The sequence below is a fragment of the Eptatretus burgeri genome, chromosome 3 (assembly GCF_056783735.1).
Source record: "Eptatretus burgeri isolate ZD-2024b chromosome 3, Ebu_testis_v1, whole genome shotgun sequence".
NCBI classification, from domain to species: Eukaryota; Metazoa; Chordata; class Myxini; order Myxiniformes; family Myxinidae; genus Eptatretus; species Eptatretus burgeri.
In genome coordinates, this window is record NC_140963.1 from 119980834 (window position 1) to 120001890 (window position 21057).

Below are 21057 nucleotides of genomic sequence, written 5' to 3' on the forward strand. Positions count from 1 at the left end.
TTTTTTTGGGGGGTGGGGGTAATTTTTTGGGAGGGGTTGGAAATCACTTAAAACATGAAGAAATGCAAAAAAAAATTTTTTTCTCTAACAATTTTTTTTTTGGGGGGGGGGGTTGGAAATCACTTAAAACATGTTGAAATGCAAAAAAAAAAAAAATTCTTTACTCTAATAATTTTTTTTGCGGGGGGGGGGGTAACAATTTTTTTGGGGTGGTTGGAAATCACTTAAAACATGTGGAAATGCAAAAAAAAAAAAATTTTCTCTAACTATTTTGGGGGGGGGGCGGGGGGGACCAAGTCCAAAATTTAATGGCATGATCCTTGGATCTTACATAACCCCCCCACCAAGTTTCGTCGAAATCCGTTGAATAGTTTTTCCGTAATACTGTTCACAAACAAACAAACACACACAAACACACAAACAAACAATCAGAAAGGGGTGAAAACCATCTTCAATGGCTTGATTTCCAATCATCAATTTGGTTTCAGACCAGGTCACTCTACCCTGGATATGCTGCTACTGCTCTCCCATCAATGGATGGAGGTCCTCAATGCCAGACAGGAAATCCGAGCCGTATCCCTGGACATATCACGTGCTTTTGACACAGTCTGGCACCCTGCCCTACTCACCAAACTCTCTTCCCATGGTATTCAAGGCCATCTCCACTCATGGCTCGCAGACTTCCTCTCCTGTCGCAGTCAACGTGTGGCCCTAAATGGAGTTTTTTCATCCCCTCTTCCTGTGCAGGCTGGAGTTCCTCAAGGTAGCGTTCTGGGCCCTGTTCTCTTTCTGGTTTTCATCAATGATCTCTCGGACTCTCTGGAAAATCCTCTATTTCTCTTTGCCGATGACTCCACCCTCTGCCGTACCATCTGTCATCCCTCAGACCGGCAAGCAGCAGCTTCTTCGCTCACTGCAGATCTGGATAAAATCACAAACTGGTCCAACACGTGGAACATGTCTTTCAATCCAGACAAATCTCACACTCTCACTATGTCTCTTCGAAAGGACCGTTTACAAAACCCCCTCATCCACTTTCTCAACAATCCTCTGGAAGAAGTCTTTTCTTTCAAGCTTCTGGGTCTCACTATCTGCCATGACCTTTCCTGGGAAAGTCACATTTCCAACCTTGCCTCAAAAGCCAGTCGCCGACTGGGAATCCTCCGTCGTGCAAAGTCCTTCCTCGGCCCTCTTGAGCTCCTGACCACTTACAAAGCTTTTGTCCGTAGCCTGATGGAGTACTGCTCTCCCCTCTGGGCTGGTGCTCCTGCCTCCCACCTTTCTCGACTTCACGCTGTCGAAACCAGGGCTTTTAAGATCATTGGCATCTCCCGCAATGAAGCTGAGTCTTTGGGCCTCTCACTCAATCACCGCAGGTTGGTCGGTGGTCTTTCTGTCTTCTACCGACTCCTCTCCAGCCTTGCCCCCCTGCTCTCTCTGCGATTTGTCCCAACCACATTTCCACAGGGCGCTCAAGGTCCGCCAACAACCCCCTTCTGGTAAAACTACCAAAATCACGAATCACTGCTCATCTTCACTCCTTCATTCCTCTTTTTTCCCGCCTTTGGAATAAACTTCCTCACTCTATTCTTTCCCATTCTTCCCTCCAGGCTTTCAAAACAGCTGTTCACCACCACCTCTTATCTTCCCCCATCCAAATCCTCGATCTTTTCTACCCCCGATAATCCACCCAAGCCCACTTCCTTCAATTCTCCTGCTTTCCTTCCTGAAAGTCCCTGTAATGTCCATCTTCTCCTCGCCATGTTCCTCGTCCCATGCCCATCCCTCTCCCTTCCACAGTTCACCTGTCTGTTCCCCAATGTTTTGTCCCTTCCACTCCCGCCCCTCTTGTCTCATGCCTCCTTGCTGTGAGTTGTGTGTTAGCTCTCATACGAGCCTCGACCAAGGTATACAAAAAACAAAAACAAAAAAAAAACAGTAACCTCCATCCATCCATCTTCGAAGATGGTGGAGGTTAATAAGTCGGGGATGGAACCACCACATCTCATAGCACTCTCAGAACCAGAGTATAGTTCAGACATCGGATTGATGAGTTTTGGTGGCACCCCACGAAGACCAAGAATCCTCCAGAGGGCATCCTGAATTCACTGAATCAAACACTTTACAGAGATCAACATCGGCTGCAAGCAGCCCCTGCCGAAACTCTCATCTGCATTCGTTAAGGACCCAAAGAGCAAGGATATGGTCAATCGTTGACCTTTTTGGTGTGAAGCCAGACTGATCTGGGCACTGGTGCTCAAGCAGGTGGTGGCAAACCCTATCAGTGGTGATCCCAGCAAAGACCTTGCCCAGCACCGAGAACAGCATCACACCTCGGTAGTTGTAGTTCTGGCAATCACTCTTCCTTTCCGGAGAGGGAACAGAAGGCCCCTCTTCCAGTCAGTTGGGATGATGCCTGTGTTCCAGGCAGAGCACAGAACTGCATGCAATGACAAGTGCAGCATTTCCACCAGCTTTGAGAAGTTCCTGCATGGATGCCACAGATCCCTGGAGCTTTACCCCATTTCAACCGGTTCACCGCAGCCTGTGTTTCCACAAACGAAGGTGGACCTCAGTTGATTGGATGGTCAGCAATAGGGATTGTGACAACCCTGACGTCCAACTCGACAGCTGGTGGATCAGCTTGGTCATGTGGAGATCATTCCTCGTGATCGTGTGGGCGGAGACGAGATGCAGGAACACTAACTTCTTCTACAATTCTCAACACACTTCACTCCTCCTTCAATTACTCCTATTCCTCATTCCTTCCTATTCCTCATTCCTTTTTCTTACACGGAGGATTTCTCCGTGCTTTATCGAGCCCGAGGTTTGCGGAGGGCCATGCCGAATCCGACGTCATCGTCCGAGTCAGGCATTCGGACTGGCACTGACCCCTCACGTGGTCTGCCTTCCTGGGCCAGGCTTCGGCCAGATGCCGGTACACTCCGCCCACCTGGGTGCTAAGCGTACGTGACTCACCGCCCATGTCTGGTTTCTCGCCCGGAAAACGAGACTCCGGGTAGACGGTGGTATGCTGTGGTAAGCGAGACGAGGGGTAAGCGAGGCAGATTTACCTCAGGAGTGAAAAGAGGAAGAGTGGGAAAAAATGATTTGATAACCTAATAGTTCATCACAACGCACTCCCTGCTGTCCAGCTAGACAAAAGGTAGGGAACTTTCTAAACGTACAATAATGGGATAACTAACTCGGGACAACTATCTGTTGTATGCATGCGGTTCCGAGAACCGCAACAATATCTTCCCAGTTTTGGGAGAAGCTGACTGATTTTTAACCGACATAAGATGGAAACTTGTTTTAATGGCCATTACGGTTGGTATTTGATGTCATTCTAGCATTCTGTGTGATTAATATGTCTGGGTTTGAGTATGTGTTCCAACCATTTAAGCAGGAGCTGTCAAAGAAGACTGAAGATAAGGTTTACCTGGAAATTGTCAAGACCAGGCGAACTGGCGTCAGTGTCAGAAAATTATTAAAAAAAAAAACTGCCTTACTGGAAACGATATAAAGGCGAAGATTCTCCGGTTATGTTGAGAGATCTGGAGTAAATTTGTCTGTCCAGGATCTCCTGTGCTGGCACATATAATGTTTGTTCAATAAATGTTTTAAAATTGTACTGACATTGTGTATGAGTATTTACAGTGGACAACTCTCTAATCACTGACCAATCAAAATTAATGCAAATCATGACATCATTGATGCTTCCCACTCCATTTTGCTTCGAGCACCCTTTATCTGAAGTGGCATCAAAATACTCATACACAAGTATACACATCATACACAATACTCATACACACGAAGCATTGCATTTATATTTTATCTTGAAACATTATTTATATGTTATATGTAATGAATATTGAATAGGTTACAGAAGCTCTGATTATTTTATCTTGTCAATGAAATATGGGTTCAAGACTGATGCTCAAAATGCTGACCACTTTCTCTACATCTATAGGATGGTTGCCTTGTCTTTTGTACTTCAATATCCCTGCAACTCATTGGTTCACGGGCACCAGCAGTGACCACTATTTTCGTTGTGTCTGTGTGTCTGACTCTCTCCAGAGCATAGCTCCGTGACGTTTGATGCAATCTTGGTGAAACTTGGACACAAGCTAGATATCATGGTGTAGTTGTGTCTTTTTGTATGAGGGGCGTCCCATGTCCCTTGTGGGCAGAGCCACGCCAACTTGAACTGTTTATTTATTTTAATTTTTTTTTTTCTCGCAAATTCATTTCTGAGAACCTGTGCGTAATGTCCATAAGTACAACATATAAAAAAATCCGATTTGATTTGGTCAATTTTGACAGAAGAGATAGGTTTTTATGGTTGGGATTCCTTAAAAGCTTCCACTAACTCAATTTTACCCATCGTGGCCTTGTTCAATAATGTCCGCGAACCATCGTCGCCTCCCGGCTTGTTCTAAATTGCACTCATGTCGTTGTTCTGCATATGATGTGTCGAAGCTCCCCATGAGCCTTAAATCACTGCATAAAAAAAAAAGAGTAAAAAATAATAATAACCCACCAACACTCACCATCATCTTCGCTGAGGTCATCATCCTCAGATTCTGGCGCATCCTCGTTTTCCTGATCAAAACCGTCCAGGTAGAGGAGCTGCGGAAGCTGATCGAAGACAGCAGAACGGTAACCTGGTGTTGACGTCACTTCACAGTTGATCAAATCGAGGCTTCGAAGTTGAGGGAGTTTTTTCTGCCGGTATAGGTAAAGAGAGGAGAAGCAGAGAAAGAGATGAGCAATCGTAATGAAAAAAAAATATTCAGAGGGGTGCAGAACAGTCATGGATAGGTAGGATGCAAAAACAGAGGAGGTAAGTGAAATAACTGGCAGCTGTTTCCATCCCACCAAAGGCTCCAGTGAACTCAGCTCTCGGATGTCATTGTCAAAAAGACTGAGGTTGACGAGCGCAGCAGTGCGCTCCACCAAGACATCGAGGCCACCTGATATGTTGTTGTTGCAGAGCTCCAGCTGGGGAAAGAGGGGGGGCGGGGTGAATGACACTTGCAGAAGACTGGTTGAGATACAAAATACACACACACACACACACACACACACACACACACACACACACACACACACACACACACACACACACACACACACACACACACACACACACACACACACACACACCAAAATTTTGTTAATGCGTTACATTGCCTTCATGGAATTCGGTACGTTATAATTTTGCCTCTTTTTTTGGATACCTTTGCCCAGTGTCGAATATTCTATTACCACTAAGTAGTTACATATCGTAGGACACGTCCGTAATAAAGTGCGCTGCATCGAAATTCATCGTTTGTCCGATTTTACATATCTTGTTGCGAAAAACGTCGATTCCGATGCACTAGTTTTGTGACATCCGCGTAGAACGCATTTGCATACCCCTAGTAGCCGTACTCGCATACGACTATTGGAATATTAAATCGCCTTTCCCCCAGAGAATATGTTCAGAATCCTTTGTTCTGCAACACGTTTCGCCGGAAAGATCGACGAATTGCTCGTACGGAGCGATGTTTCCTCGGTTCACGTGTGTAATATGTGTCCGTCAAAGTTTCACGGGGGAGCATAAATGATGATAAGCTTTACTATTTAACTGCATTGCAATAAAGATATCAATTATATGTATTACATCGTAATTGTAGTATACCGATCTGCATGAATTGCCTCTATTGATGCCCGAGGAAACTGATGATGCAGGTCTGTCAATTTCTTACGCACGTGAAAGAGATACAACAGAAGTGATGACGCTATAGACGTGTGCCTAGTGGCACTGCACAAACAACACGTCATTGTTTTCCGATGAAGAAGCCCGTAATGGCCGTGATATCTCTGCTATTATGTGAAAAACGACATTTTATCCCCACATATTTCGGTCAAACCTGACGCACGTTAAACCCACTTTTTTGGCAAACATTCTATATTTTCTTCGTTTCCCAGTGACTGGAAGCGTTTATAATGAGCGAAACCCAAAAATGTGATATCAAATGATTCCAGAAGTGACGAATTGAGCGGAATTATTTGAATATGATTTTTCTGACCGGCTGTCACGCTTTTGTAACGCATTCGCGAATTTCGACTCGTGTATATATATATATGTATATATATATGTATATATATATATATATATATATATATATATATATATATATATATATATATATATATATATATATATATATATATATATATATATATATATATATATACATACATATATATATATATATATATATATATATATACATATATATATATATACATATATATATATATACATATATATATATATACATATATATACATATATATATATATACATACACACACACACACACACACACACACACACACACACACACACACACACACACACACACACACACACACACACACACACACACACACACACACACACACACACACACACACACACACACACACACACACACACACACACACACACACGTTGTTAAGGATTTGGCGGTGGCCGGGCTAGCACCCGACTCTTGACCCCAGTGTTAAGGATTCGGACGAGTGATGGGGCTCGCACCCTACTCTCGACGGCCAAATGTAGAATATTCGGCGTCACTTAACAGCACCGCCGTCTCCGGGGTTATAACGCCGGCTGGTTCGGCACAGGCCTCGGGCCACGCGCCTCGAATCGCGATACCAACGTTCCCCTGGAACTTACCAGCTGGGGGAATATACCCCGGTTACAGACTGGTTTTGTCAGAGACCGAGCGGAGTGTATAAGTCTGTAATCATTTTCGTTTTTATATCCAAATCGAGCGGATCCTTCCTCGACACGGCACAAATTAATTCAAAGCGGCAACTTCATAAGAATCAGCCAGATTTTTTGGGGACATCGGGGAATACGACACAAGCAAAACATTCACGACAACGTTTTAATTAATCTATAACCCGTTCTTAACTAAGGAGATACGGATTACGGGTTTCGAAGGGGTCCCTAACGAGATAAGCCTTAAACGACATGCAAACAAGACATGGACAGCATGCAGACAAGTCAGAGCACCCGGTGATTCCTCACGGACGAGAGGAAAGTGTCAAAAGCACGAAAGTGGCTCGTGACAAGCGGATGTCCACGGATTCGAGCCCCAAGCTCGAGCACGCCGCGTGGCAAGACGGCACTCGTCCTCCTTTGTCGCACAGCCCACGCACGCGGCCTCCGCACGTTCAGACCCCGCGAGGTCGAATGCACCAGACCGTCAGGTCGATGGTGGGTTTCAGCTGGTTTCTCACAAGGTCCAGCATACAAGTCCAGGCCTGGCCTGTTCACCAGGCCTCCTTCACGAAGCAGATCGCAGACAGCCACAGCCGCCCCCTACACAGCAGATCACGACTCCCACCAGTCATCTTTCATCCAGCCGAGGGCAGACAGACCTCATGCAGTCCTTTCCCGGCCTTTCCTTCGTCCCTGGCTTGCTTCTCCAGGCCACAGAAGGCAGACCGGGCGCGCTCAGGTTCAGTTTCTCTGCCGGCAGAATCACCACTGGCTTTCCTTTTTCTGCTCGCCTCCAAAAACCGACTGCTCATCCAGCAGATTGCGCCTCGACACTCCTCGTTTCTCTCTTGCCTTCATGGCGCACGCTCGCCTCGAAGCCCGAGCACGCCTCAAAGCCTGAGCACGCCTCAAAGGAGAGGACTCGCCTACCACGCCAGAGATCGGAGTCGCGGCTAGGCGCGACCACGCCGGACGTGGGAGAGGGACTCGACGGCCCAAAGGGAAGTCATCATTTTCTTTTCAGGGTTTTTGTATGGATCTTGTGGCGCCATGTCTCGTAAAGTAGAACTGTTTAAGTGTTGCCGTGTGTACGCGTATTCGGTTGTAGCTCTGCACAGTTTCTTTTGTTTTAATTGCTTTATGTGCATTACTGTATGACTGTAAATACATGCCTTATGTGATTGGCTGTGTGTGCGTGTGAATAAAATGCTTGCTTGTTGAACTGTTCCCGCTCTGCTTCGTCTCTTCTCCTTTTTATTGTTAGTTAATGTTAGCTTGACCGGCTTCATGGGGCAGGCCGGCAGGGGTAAGTCCTCATGGGGCCCGTGGAATGGATTAGTTAGAGGGATTTAGGCCAGATTTAGGATGGGAAATAATAACAGAGGATTTTTAGAGACAGTAACAGACTTTGGATGTGTAGAGGGGACGTAGCTTCGCTACGTCGTGTTAAAAGGAACGTGCTGTAGTTTAAGGGATGACGTGGGAGCACGAGTGAGTTAGAAGGATGGCAGAGTTCAGTGGTGTGTGTGTGTGTGTGTGTGTGTGTGTGTGTGTGTGTGTGTGTGTGTGTGTGTGTGTGTGTGTGTGTGTGTGTGTGTGTTGAAGTTTGTGAGTTGAGTGGAAACATGTGCTTGGTGAGTGAGTGAGGCCAGCGGGTCTGTGTGAGTGGAGCGAACGGGGAATGCCTGGTGCGATGAGTGATTGGGGGGAGGAGTGACTCCCGCCCAAGGGACCCCGGGGTCAGTATAAAGTAAGTTAGCTGGGTTAGTTAAATTGACAAAATGGAGATCGTTTTGTTGTTGGTGGGAATGTAGGCTCGATACCCATTTGGAGGGGTGCAGGAGCCCTGTTGACAGGCTGGGAGCGTGGCTGCGAAAGGTGAGTATCACTGAGTGGGTACCTCGGGCACCAGGCTAGTCGGCCGCGGTAGGCCAAGGGCCCATGGGGGGCCGGGATAGCGTAGTGGGCACGAGTGCGCACGCATGATGCGGGTGCCCGGGGCGCTGTTTGCCACATGAGCAGTGTCGTGGGCGCGGGTGACCCTCGGAAAGGGGCCCGGGAAGCCAGCCTGCCACGTGAGCGTTTCAGGGGAGTCGCCATGGAGGGCACTCCCCAGTGTTTAGGGAGCTGGTAGGCTCGGAAGCAGTGTAGTGCCCGGGGGTGCCATCGTTGGAGAATCGGCAGAGGGTAGTGCCTGCCAAGGGAGCCACGCGTCCCAGCCATGAGACCGTGTGAGGGCACGGAAAGAAAATTGGGGGGCGAGGCCCGAAATTGCGAGGACACCAACACAGGCGATGGGAATCTGGGTTGTGAGAATCAATAGATTAAGTGAGAGGCGCTTGTTGAAAGCCCCGGGGTAGTTTAAAAGTTAAATGGATAGGGTAGATAGGAAGTGTACCCTTCCGCACCATCCATTCCTTCGCTCTCGTTGTGGGCCGCTGGACCCACTTTGGGTAAAGATCGCTGAAGTTTGGGGAGGCCATCTTGAGGCTTGAGTTGGGCCTCGACGCAGGACGCTAGCTCTTCCATATTCCTCTCCGGGAAGGGAATGTAGGGGTTGGGAGTAGGCTAGGGGACGATAGGTTAGCTGAACAAGGACGATAAGGTGGGGTTCGGGGACGATTTATAGTGGGGAAAAGTAAAAAAATAAAAAAATAAAAATAAAAACAACGAAAAAATAAGTTGGGGCTAAATTGGTTTTTTGACAAATTAAGGGAGTGGGTATGTGCAGTGACAGGCAAAGGCGATAGTTGGGAGGGAGATGGGTAGGTAGGTCCGAGCCCGCCTTCTGAGTGGCCAGCACCTCCGCACTCCCTCCACCAACCTGCACGGTGAGAGGCCGGCCAACTTCGTCTGCAGCTGTTTTTGCTTCAAGGCCTGTGCCGGTCGGATCATCTGCCGGCTGTATTTGCTACAGCGGCCTTGTCATGCCTTGCCTGTTCACCTTTGCAATGCCATGCTTACTGCCCACATTCATTTTGCCCCCCGTTCCGTTTCGATTTCCCCGCGCCTTGTTCATTGCCATGTGCGCCGGGATCATCGTGAAGGCAACAGTTTGCAAGTTTGCGAGGACTGTCCTGTTGGCAGCTACAACACGGGCCTGCAGTGGCGGCCCGTGCGCCGGATCACCGTTGACTTTTGTTTTGCTCCCTGCAGAGTCCATTGATCCTGGGCCATGGTTTAGTGTAAATTGTAAGTTAAGGTGTTAAGATGTACTGTAAATATGAGTGCGCCTCGGCATGTCTGTCTTAGCGCCGGCAATTTTATTTAAGTCGTCTGAGTGAGTGGGTTTGTTTAGTTAGTTACTCAGCCCTCAGACTATTTATTTTGGCGACACGAATACCATGAATGTCGCACAAAGGGATCCGAAGGGAAAACGTACAAGGGGAGAACTACACGTGATGGCACACGAGAATTTGACGACTCGGGACGAGTCTGGAAAAAGGGGAGGGGGTAGTGTTACGGCTGTGGAAATTCGCATTACACCATAAAGGGCCCTCAGGTGAGATATCTTCATAGGTTCATGTGTAGTTAGCCCAAACCCGTTGTATCGAGGGAATTTATGTTATCCATCTGGGCTGCAACGCTTTGAGTTAGGCGTTTTTCTTTTTCTATCTTTTATTTCAAACACACAACATTTCAACAACCACGCCATCCCCATCACAGCGCCAACCACACTGCAACCACGCCACCTCCACCATCTACGCTACTACATCTTTGCCACTACGTCCGCTTCTGAACGGCAAAAGGCGCAAAGGAGGGAACTGCGAGGATGCGCAGGATTTCCTGCCTGTTTTTCCCACCAATTTTTCCCCGCGCTTGGTGTGAAGGAAGAGGAGAGGGCAGCTCGCGCCGATTGGTGGATGACCAGCGTGAGGCGGTCGGGGAGAGGGAACGCCCCTCTTTGAGAACCCTCTCGAAGGAGGGTGGAGCCGAAAACGGGGGCGGAGTGAAGGGCGGAGCCCCGGGCTATTAAAGTCGGACACGGGCGGACCGCTTTTGGTGCTCTTGCCATCTTCGTCTTCTTCCTTCTCTTCCTCTTCGTGGTGGCCGCTGGCCTGATCTTCTGTGGTGCGGTCCCGAGACCCCGCTGGCGGGACGGAGCGTCTGCCATTCCCCACACCACGACCTCGAGCAACAACGTTCCCCCCCCTCCCCTTTCTATCCGAGCTGAGATAGCGCCGGTAACCCCGTCCGTGCCGGCGCGAGGCACGCCGGAGAGGACTCACCTACCACGCCAGGGATCGGAGTCGCGGCCAGGCGCGACCACGCCGACGGACTCAACGGCCCAAAGGGAAGTCACCATTTTTTTTCGGGGTTTTTGTATGGATCTTGTGGTGCCGTGTCTCGTAAAGTAGACCTGTTTAAGTGTTGCCGTGTGTACGCGTATTCGGTTGTAGCTCTGCATCGTTTCTTTTGTTTTAATTGCTTTATGTGCATTACTGTATGATTGTAAATACATGCCTTACGTGCTTGTCTGTGTGTGCGTGTGAATAAAATGCTTGCTTGTTGAACTGTTCCCGCTCTGCTTCGTCTCTTTTCCTTTTTATTGACCCTCCATCTTGCATCACGCAAGGGGTTCGTAGTGGGTGCAACATCCCGGTAATTAATCTGAACCGTCCAGGTCGACGATAACACCGCTCGGTTATCCCGATAGTATGGAACGGGCCGCCCAAGTGGCTCGTGTCCGGAGTCGACCTGCGGCGAGGTACGATCGCCCGGTTTACCATCCGCGTGGGTACTTTGGTAGGTCAAGTTTGGCGAACAACCCTATCCTACGCGGGTGGCTGATGGGCACGATTGTGGTGAGGTCGAAAGGCCACCCATGACTAGCTCCTGGCGTTGGTCCGAGAGGGTGACGACAGAATTGTCCGTCCGGTGGGCGACGTGCCGCGATTAGAGTTACGTGGGCGTTCGCAACAATATATATATATATATATATATATATATATATACATATATATATATATATATATATATATATATATATATATATATACATATATATATATATATATATATATATATATATATATACATATATACATATATACGTGTGTGTGTTTCTCTGTGACCTATGCACGCGAAAAGTACTGGACTGATCCTCACCAAACTTCACATGCTGACAGAACATGTACCCGCAAGTGTCCCGATGTAAAAGAATTGTACTTCCGACTTCCGGTTTCCGAATTATGACGTCATCACCTGATTTTGTAACATTAATTTTTCAAGTTCAGCCGATTGACATGGAGCCAATGCCATATATCTAACATATGATTTTAAGTTTTTGTTTGTTTGTTTGTCTGCACACGCTAATCTCCTGAAAGCTGAAACATAGGAGCGAACCACTGGAAAAAAATGTCGGGATGGGCCCCGGGAAGGTTATAGGCTATGTGGCAAGGCCCCTCGGCTGGGGGGGGAAGGGGGTGTATTTCCCCCTCACCAACCCCCTTAGCCTATGACTGCCATGGCCCAATAGGGAACTGATACTGTGCTCACGTCAGACATATGTATAGAAGATTAAATTCATTCAAAAAGAACCCAGGCAGCGCCGGGTGCATTCACCTAGTATATTGCTGCGGTATTCGCGCCCGCCGGCGTGCTGACGGCCACGTAACTCGAATCGCGGCACGTCGCCCACCGGACGGACAATCCAGTCGTGACCCTCTCGGACTAACGCCGGGAACCAGTCACGGGTGGACCTTTCGGTCTCACCGCGATCGAGCCAATCAGCCCCCGCGTGGGATAGGGTTGCTCGCCAAATTCGACCTACCTAAGTACCCACGCGGAGGGTAGACCGGGCGATCGCACCTCGCCGCAGGTCGACTTCGGACACGGGCCACTTAAGCGACCCGTTCCGTACTATCGGGATAACCGAGCGGTGTTATCGTCGACCTCGACGGTTCGATTAATTACCAGGCGTATTCAGCCCACTACCAACCCTTTACGTGAAGCAAGATGAGGATTCAATGAAAGAAATGACGAAGCGAAGCGGGAAACAGTTAAACACAAAGCACATTTATTCGCGATGAACGGAAAGCACACATATTCAATTCCACCAAAAGCACACAGAAGAGAAAAGCACAATTCAATTTACACAAAAAGCAAATATAAAAGAGAAACACAATGCAGAGCTATCCGACTACCGAGCACACGGCAACACTTATACAATTTTACTTCACAGACGGCGCCGACAACACATACCCAAAACCAAGGAAAAGAATACCCTCAAGGATGAGGCGGGCCTGAGGCCGAGACCGGGTCGGGCCTACCCGTCTGGTGATGAGACGCGGAGCGGCGATGGTGCCTCAACTCCGCGGGCCTCGCGGGCAGTGTCTGGTAGGGGGTGGGAAAGGGGCCCCCTTGGTCGCACTATCTCAGCGCGGGGGGAAACAGGAGGGGGTTGCTGATGCTCGGGGTATAGAGGATTTTTTTATTGTCCCGCGACGAGCGTCTCCACCTCGGCCAGGTCGCGCTGTCGGCCTCCCTGGGGTGCAGCTCCCTGCACGACGCGAGCACCCCCTCGTCTGCCCTCGCCGCCTCTCCACAGCTCCGTCCCCTCCGTTCCGACTCCAACGCACACGACGACCAGCTCCTTCTTGCCAACTCCACCGCCCGCGAAGTCTTGACTCTCTGTTCCCTCTCGACTCTCCTACTCTCCTACTGACGAACACGGTCCTTTTTATCAGCCCCGTGGCTTCGCCCTCTCATCTTTGACCCCCTCCCTTCGACCTTTCACCTCGCTCCCCATTGGCCCGAGAAAAAGTGGGCGTGAATGCTTTTTGATCCATAAATTTGCATATATCGATCGCCCTCCAACGCCCTGGGGGCGGGGCCAATTCGCCCCTCGCTCACCGATTGGACGGCAAAAAGTGGGCGTGTGTCGTTTTTGATCCGTTTTTGAAGCACAAAATCCGTGATTTTGTACACGCTGTTCGGCGCGCGCCCTGCACGAGTCCAACACCGGTACCCACAGGCGGCGCAAGAACGGTGGTGATGCGACGGTTGCGAGGTGTGACGTGAAGGTCGTGGCGGTTGTGGTGAAGCGGCGTTGTGGTTGGTGGTTGATGTTGTGACTGGTGGTGGTAACAATGGCGGTTGGTCCAAATTAAAGATAGTAAAAGAAAAACGGCTATCCTGAAGAGTCGCAGCACGCATAAATGACATGTATTCCCACTAGACAACGGGTTTGGGCCTAACTACACATGTACTTACCGAGATACCTCACCTAAGGGACCTGAATGGTGGTTTGCGAATTTGGTAACCACAACACTATATATATATATATATATATATATATATATATATATATATATATATATATATATATATATATATATATATATATATATATATATATATATATATATATATAGAAACGCAAAAGAAACTTACCACTTGTTTGAAATGTAATAAAATTGTAACAGTTCAAAATAAAACAAACCAACAATTGCTAATTGAAACATTGGCATTTTATTGATGAAATGTCAAGTTTTTGACCAAGATACACCATCTCACAAGTTTGTTCTACAGTACAGAACAGCACAGGGTGTAATGTCAGTCCCCTTTCAATAGTGTGTGTGGCCATCATTGTTTTGGATACAGGCAGTGCATAGTCGGTGCATACTGCCTTCGTCTTTGGATGAATTGCTGCTGGATTCTGTCCCACTCAGTCCTCAATGTCTGAAGCCATCCGACTTAGGACCATCTGCCTGTCCTGCCTTGCAGTGGTGACTCTTGGCCTCCCTGATCGAGGTCTGTCATCTGCAGAGTTGTGGAGGGTGTCTCTGTGCACCAGGGCCGATAGCGTCTGGTGTGAAAAGCCAAGGTGACGTGCCACCTCACGGTAGCTCAATCCGCCTTGCAGTATGCCCAAGGCACACTGCCGTTGATCCCTTGACAATCGTGGCATGTTGATTGAAATACCCATTTTGCACTGGCCTTTTTAAAGCCAATATCAAGACATCACGTGCAGCTCATTAAAATCATCCCGTACCCCTTGGCTAATCATTGACAGTCAAAACGGCTGTTCAACAGCTGTGCTCTGAAGTGACCATTGAAGGTTCAAGTGACCATCCGTGACCGTTTTGTCTGACAGTGAGGACACGATTGTCCACAAATAAGTTCACACATTTACTACACGCAGTGTTATTGTTGATATTTAATGGTTTAAAAGGTGGTAACTTTCTTTTGCGTTTCAGTATCTATGTAGTGAAGGGCAAGACTAGATCGATCGAGGTGCCTGCATCACACCCTCAGAGCTTCAGGAAAGGCACAGCACACTTATGCACAATGTCCCTTTCATTCTGTGTTCCTGACTGAGTCTGCTTGTGATAAGATTAGTGCTAAGAATAACCGATATCCTGTTACCATCTATTTAAGCAAGCCATCTGGTAACCTGTGTCCTTTGATTTCATGTTTCCATCGCAGAATTTATTAAAACAATTTGCTTTTGTATGAGTTGTGTGTATTTTGAGCTGCGCAAGTAAATTCTCCCATCAAGCCAAGCATGCGGTGAGATTAGTGAAACAACACGGTGGTAGATTATCCGTGGGTGCAGTTTCACCTCTGCTCGGCGTCTTCGGAAAGAATCCTCCAGCCGTCTCATGTTAAAAGATATGGCACAAACGCACACGCTTAGAGGTTAAGGCACTCATCCAGCTTGGGTTAAAATCTCGAACCAGGCATGAGCTGTCACCCTGGTGTTTTGCATGCAGGGCAATGCATCAGTGTGTGCACACCTTTCATCAAATGTATGTTAAGGTGGAGGACCCAGGAAATAGCACTGGTTGTTGGTGGATGTTAAACATCCCATGATGTCATTCAGGAAGAGTAGGTGAGTTATCACCAGCTCCCTGAACAAATTACAAATTTTCTGGCCCTGTCAACCTGTTCATCAAAGATTTGGGCCAAAGCCATTCCCCCCTGCCAATACCTCAAGAAAATTGGATTGTCAAAGAAGAAGATGACATTTCAAACAAAACAGGAAAAATTTTCAAAAGTTTTGAAATAGCAAAATTGATGGAACTATGGATGAAATTGCAAGAATATTATGAACTAGCTTCAGAGACATGACAGAAGTAAAAAGACACCATGATTATAAAGGAATTTATTTATTGGCCATTTGAAGTATATTTTATCCATTTTAATACATATACTAGTATTTGGGAGATTTCAATGCTTTTACTCTTTCAGACACAGAACCGAGTTCTGAAATTTTCCCTTGTGGGATTTCTGCCCAGGCTTCACGCAAAAGGTTTATCAATTCTGGTTCGACCTGATGTCCAGCAGTCACCCCGCCACCGCGCTCAGCAAAGCGAATACGTGTGCTTACGAGAAGGCGATCCGGCACCTTGAAGAGACGCTGGTGGTATTTGGAGGGATAGAATGTGGCAAATCGTGCAAGCCGTGGCAATCCGGCGTCATGTTATCGGCCTCGTCTGTGCTCGACACAGAGAGAACTGCTGGCCAGGGGACACCGCTTTGTGCTCACATCCAGACTCACGCAGGATTGCCTCAAGAACCTGTTTGGGTGCGTCAGATTCAAGAATCCTGTCCCAAACACGCTGGAATTCCGACAGGCTCTGAAGCTCATAACGGTGGCGTAATTTCTGAAGTGTCCCGCGTCCGGTAATTATCTCGAGGATAACCGGTCATTTTAGCGGATTTTCTCGACACTCCGAAAGAGAAACCGGCGACACCAGACGAATGTGACGAGGACACATTTAGCTATTTGATTGGAGAACTGCCTCCTGATCCTCTCAGCAAAGCCCAAACCAGCTTGTATTACCTGGCTGGCTACTGTATCTCTTCTGTCTCCAAATCCTGGACACATTGCACCACTTGCCTGGAAACTGGGGAGGACCGCCGAAAGTCTCTTTCGCAGGGCAGTCGGGAAGCGATAACAAGACTGAAGGAGTACAATGAAGGCGCTTTGACTCATTGCAGTGACGAGGATTTCAAGCTGTTCAGAGAAGGAGAGAAGCAGTTCAGGATGGTGCAGGACCAGTTGAATGGGAATAACCTGGTTGAAAAACTTGTCCATCAACTGTCAGCTTTCTCAGTTGATATTCCTGACTGCCACGATCTGAAAACGAAGCTACTGACGAAGTTTTTCACTGTGCGTCTGTACATCTATTCCAAAGCATAAAATTAAATCCGTGTCAGCCAGGCAAAAGTTGGTACTGCCAGTCAACTCGGCAGCAAGAGCGCGGCAATGAGAGCGTGTTAAAAAAAATTAAGTAGAACTGAGCTTGGTGTCAGTTGTTCGTATTAACCCCTTCAGGACGGGAGGCGGCCATAACCACCTGGTGGTTATAGCCACCTCCCGTCCTGAAGGGGTCAAGTCATATGAAGAAGAACCGAAGATGGTTTTGACTTTTAACCCCTTATGGACGGGTGATGGCTATAACCGCTATTGCTATAGCGGTTATAGCCGTCTACCGTCCTGGCAATCTATAGCCGTCTACCGTACTTTTTCGTTTTATGAATCTTGTACTCTGTAATTCTGGGTCACGTTTCTTTTAATTCATTCTGAGGAGCTCTCCGAACCATGGTTGGCTTTGCTGAACTGGTCAATTTTGCGCTAGATTTCTAGCCTCTGGTTCGTGCGCTACACAGGTTTCCATAGATTCAGACAAGAAATCTTGTAGTCAAGAAATTGATTCGTCCGTCCTCAGTATGCGACTTTTGGTATTATGCCACCTCAGTTATTTTGGGGTGGGTTTATCAGCATTCAGAATACACCATCTTGTAGAGCGACTTATTTTCGAGCAAAGCTCAAATTTTGAAGTCAAAACTCCCATTACTTTTGTGCAAGAAGGAAAATGCCCATTCATATCGTGCCACGCGTATGCTCCCACATCGCCAGAATCAGGCTGGCTAGGATGCAATATGGCACCTGCCTAGCCAGTTGGCCAGACTCTCTTTATATATGGCACTGGGCCATGGAAGTAGCTAGATCCCATTTCTGTCCTGCTATTCTTTGGTCTTTTTTGCAGTGTGGCATAGAGCTCCATCTTCCATGAACAGTGTTGCTTTTGACCATCTGACTAGTGGAGAAGACAGGGAGACATCCATCCTGAAGGATATAAATGTATATTGTAGTGTTTATGTTACTAACACACTCCACAAGCTCTGACCGACCAGCACTCCAGACTGCTCCATCACTGAAAAACCACTGTGTTTGACAGTTGGCTGCAATGGGTTCAAATAAAACTCTTGACTGGGAAGTCTCCAGAACCATACGCGTCCACCGTCAGAAAATTGAGCAAATTGGGACTTATCTGAAAAAAAATGACAGTTTCCAAAACTACAAGGGTCTGTTGGCCATCTTGTCAGCCCACTTCTTTCTCCTTTGAATGTTGGCTGGTCGAAGAAGAGGTTTTCTCCTTGCTGCTCTCCCGTAATAGCCCAGATGATGAAAGTACCACACGGCCGTTCTTGAGCCAACATGGACCTCCTCTGCAACATCTGCTGCCTTGCAACAGGGAGTTTTCTCAATGGACCGTTTGACAGCTCGACAGCTCGAAGACACCTTTCTGAGGGCCCAGGTCAACCAGAACGGGAAGCTGTGGATTCCTTGCCTTCGCTGGTGAATTGCGCAATCACCCGATCGACCGTAGAAAATGGAATAACAAGGTCCTGAGCTGACTCCACGGCAAAGTTAATTGTCATACAAGACCCAGGAAGTAGTTTCTGCAAATAAATAGTCGATTATCACAAATCACTGAGTAAAACTGAATTATGCAGATGAAATGAATAAATTTAAGGTGTCTATTTACTTCTGTCATGTCTCTGTACATTATCAGGTCAGGCACTAAGCATTTTGTACAAACCCTGCGGAGAGCTGGTAGCCGTGGCAGGTTGGCTAGGCTGGTGAGACCGGCACCACTGAGCTGCAGGGATGTCAAAGACTTGAAGTCATCTGAGAGACCATCGATCTCTCCTCCTGGAGCGCAACAGTCATCAAGAACCAGCTCTTTTATCTGCAAAAGCACAACACCTCATCAACAATGTTACTATGATACCAGGGAGAACAATATTATTTGTTTATTTAATACTAGCAAATACAAACCGTCGCTTCGGAGAGGAGAGGAGAGGAGAGGAGAGACTTTGTCATTTTATGCCAAAAGTATAAAATACATTTTACAAACCATTTGCAAAATGAAGAAAACATATGTTAAGGAAACATTTTCAGGAAACAGAACATGAAAAGCAAATCCATTCGGACCATTGAGCGCATCGTTATACAAGCCGCATCCCCTAAATAAAAAAAAAATCTGGAATTTAAACACATAAGCCGCACTGGTTTACAAGCCGCAAATGTTGCACAAAAAAACCAAGCGCAAAAACGTCCGAAAATTAGCCACAAAAAGTGAGAAACTCGACAGCCACAGAAACTTGTCAGACGCGCGCAAAGCACAAATTCAGTGACAAAGCAAAAAAAAAAATAAACCTTGCCAAAAGGTGACCACGTGTGACTTCTTTAAGGTCACACTGAAGTGAACAGAGCTGCTATCCACCAGGAGCGACTCCTTGAGGAATATCTGCCTACGAGAGATTCCGATGAGAATTGTTCTACAGAGTAACCAAGAAAAATATGCTTTTGCCTCATAACGTCACCAAATGACGTCATGTCGTCTCAAGCTTGACATATCTAGAAAGCACTCATCGAGGTGTTCAATTTGAGGTACTACACGATATGGTTCCTAAAACTTGAAAATTTGACCTTGGGGTCAAATATGTTTGACCTCAGGCACTAACCATGAAGGTCAAGGCCAATCGCCACCAAAAATTAATCAGCTGAGCGCCAGACCATGAACTATATTCCCATGAAGTTTGAAGACGATCCGATCAAAATTACTCAAAAAATAAGGGTTTCGTCGACTCCTCTGATTTGCGACAAAGTGACCTTGACCTTTGACCTTGATCTTCAAAATTTTATTCGCTGAAAGGGACCTCTATAGGCCTCTGATATGCGAAGTTACAAAAATTTCCAATGATAACTGTGCTCTGCAGAGTGATTTATACATCATTACAGACCAAACAACAACAAAAAAAACCAACAAAAAAAAAAACATATGAAGGTCAAGGCCAATCGCCACCAAAAATTAATCAGCTGAGCGCCAGACCATGAACTATATTCCCATGAAGTTTGAAGACGATCCGATCAAAATTACTCAAAAAATAAGGGTTTCGTCGACTCCCCTGATTTGCGCCAAAGTGACCTTGACCTTTGACCTTCAAAATTTTGTGCACTGAAAGGGACCTCCATAGGCCTCTGATATGCGGTTACAAAAATTTCCGATGATAACTGTGATCTGCAGAATTTTTTATACGTGATTACAGACAAACAAACAAACAAACAAACGAAAAAAAAAATACATACAAGCTGACTAACATATCTTGCAAAAACTTCATTTTGGCAAGATAATAAAAATACAGCGACACCAAAGATACACAATAATACACACAATCAAAAAATACCGGTAGTCACATTTATTCGTCATCATTATCATCATTTCCACTGAAAGCTTCGTCTTCAGTGTTGGAGTTGAACAACAGAAGCACAGCTTCTTCTGCTATGGCTGCATCGCTGACCCCAGCCTCTTTTTCACTGTCGGATGAATCAGAGTCTTGCTGGCTGGAGGTGGTGGCTTTTCTGTCGTCTGCTACAAACAAGAGTTCAGCTTTGCGAAAGCTGTTGACAATCGTAGACAGTTTTACTTTTCCCCACGCTGTCAAAATCCATTCACAGACCTCCGCGAAGCTTGCTCGTCGCATACGTCCAGTTTTGGTGAAAGATTTTTCGCCACTGGTCATCCATGTTTCCCATTTGACACGCAGTGCTACTTTGAAAGCACAATTAGCACTGATATCAAGAGGTTGAAGAGCCTGGTGTTGGCGCAGTGGTTAGGGCAGCGGCTTGGGATCCAAGAGGTCCTGAGTTCAAGCCCCGCTGAGCCACTGAATTAATACACCAGGGGGTTGACTCAGCCTGTCATCCTTCCGAGGTCGGCGAAATGAGTACCAGTATACTGGGCCGGTGTATACCCCAGTTAAAATAGGTGTACCATATCCCTGTGTCGTAAGAGGCGACCAGGGTTGCGTCAGGAAGGGCATCCGGCGTAAAACATGTGCCAAATCACTATGCGGATCATAATGGATGATCCGCTGTGGCGACCCCTAACGGGAGCAGCTGAAAGAAGAAGAAGAAGATCAAGAGGTTGAAGATATTTGGTCGTGCCGCCTGGGATCACTGCTGGGATGAAGTT

The 21057-nt window shown here is 47.1% G+C and overlaps 1 protein-coding gene across 1 annotated transcript in view; it reads right to left on the bottom strand.

Moving 5' to 3' along the window:
• LOC147030845 (acidic leucine-rich nuclear phosphoprotein 32 family member B-like) overlaps window positions 1-21057 on the bottom strand; it is a 61901-nt gene that overhangs the window by 21009 nt on the left and 19835 nt on the right. The window contains exons 2-4 of the mRNA XM_085875364.1: window positions 18619-18768; window positions 4882-5004; window positions 4554-4728 (exon numbers count right to left, since the gene is read on the bottom strand). Coding sequence (XP_085731490.1) covers window positions 4554-4728; window positions 4882-5004; window positions 18619-18768 — 448 coding nt within the window. The remainder of the gene's footprint in view (window positions 1-4553; window positions 4729-4881; window positions 5005-18618; window positions 18769-21057) is intronic.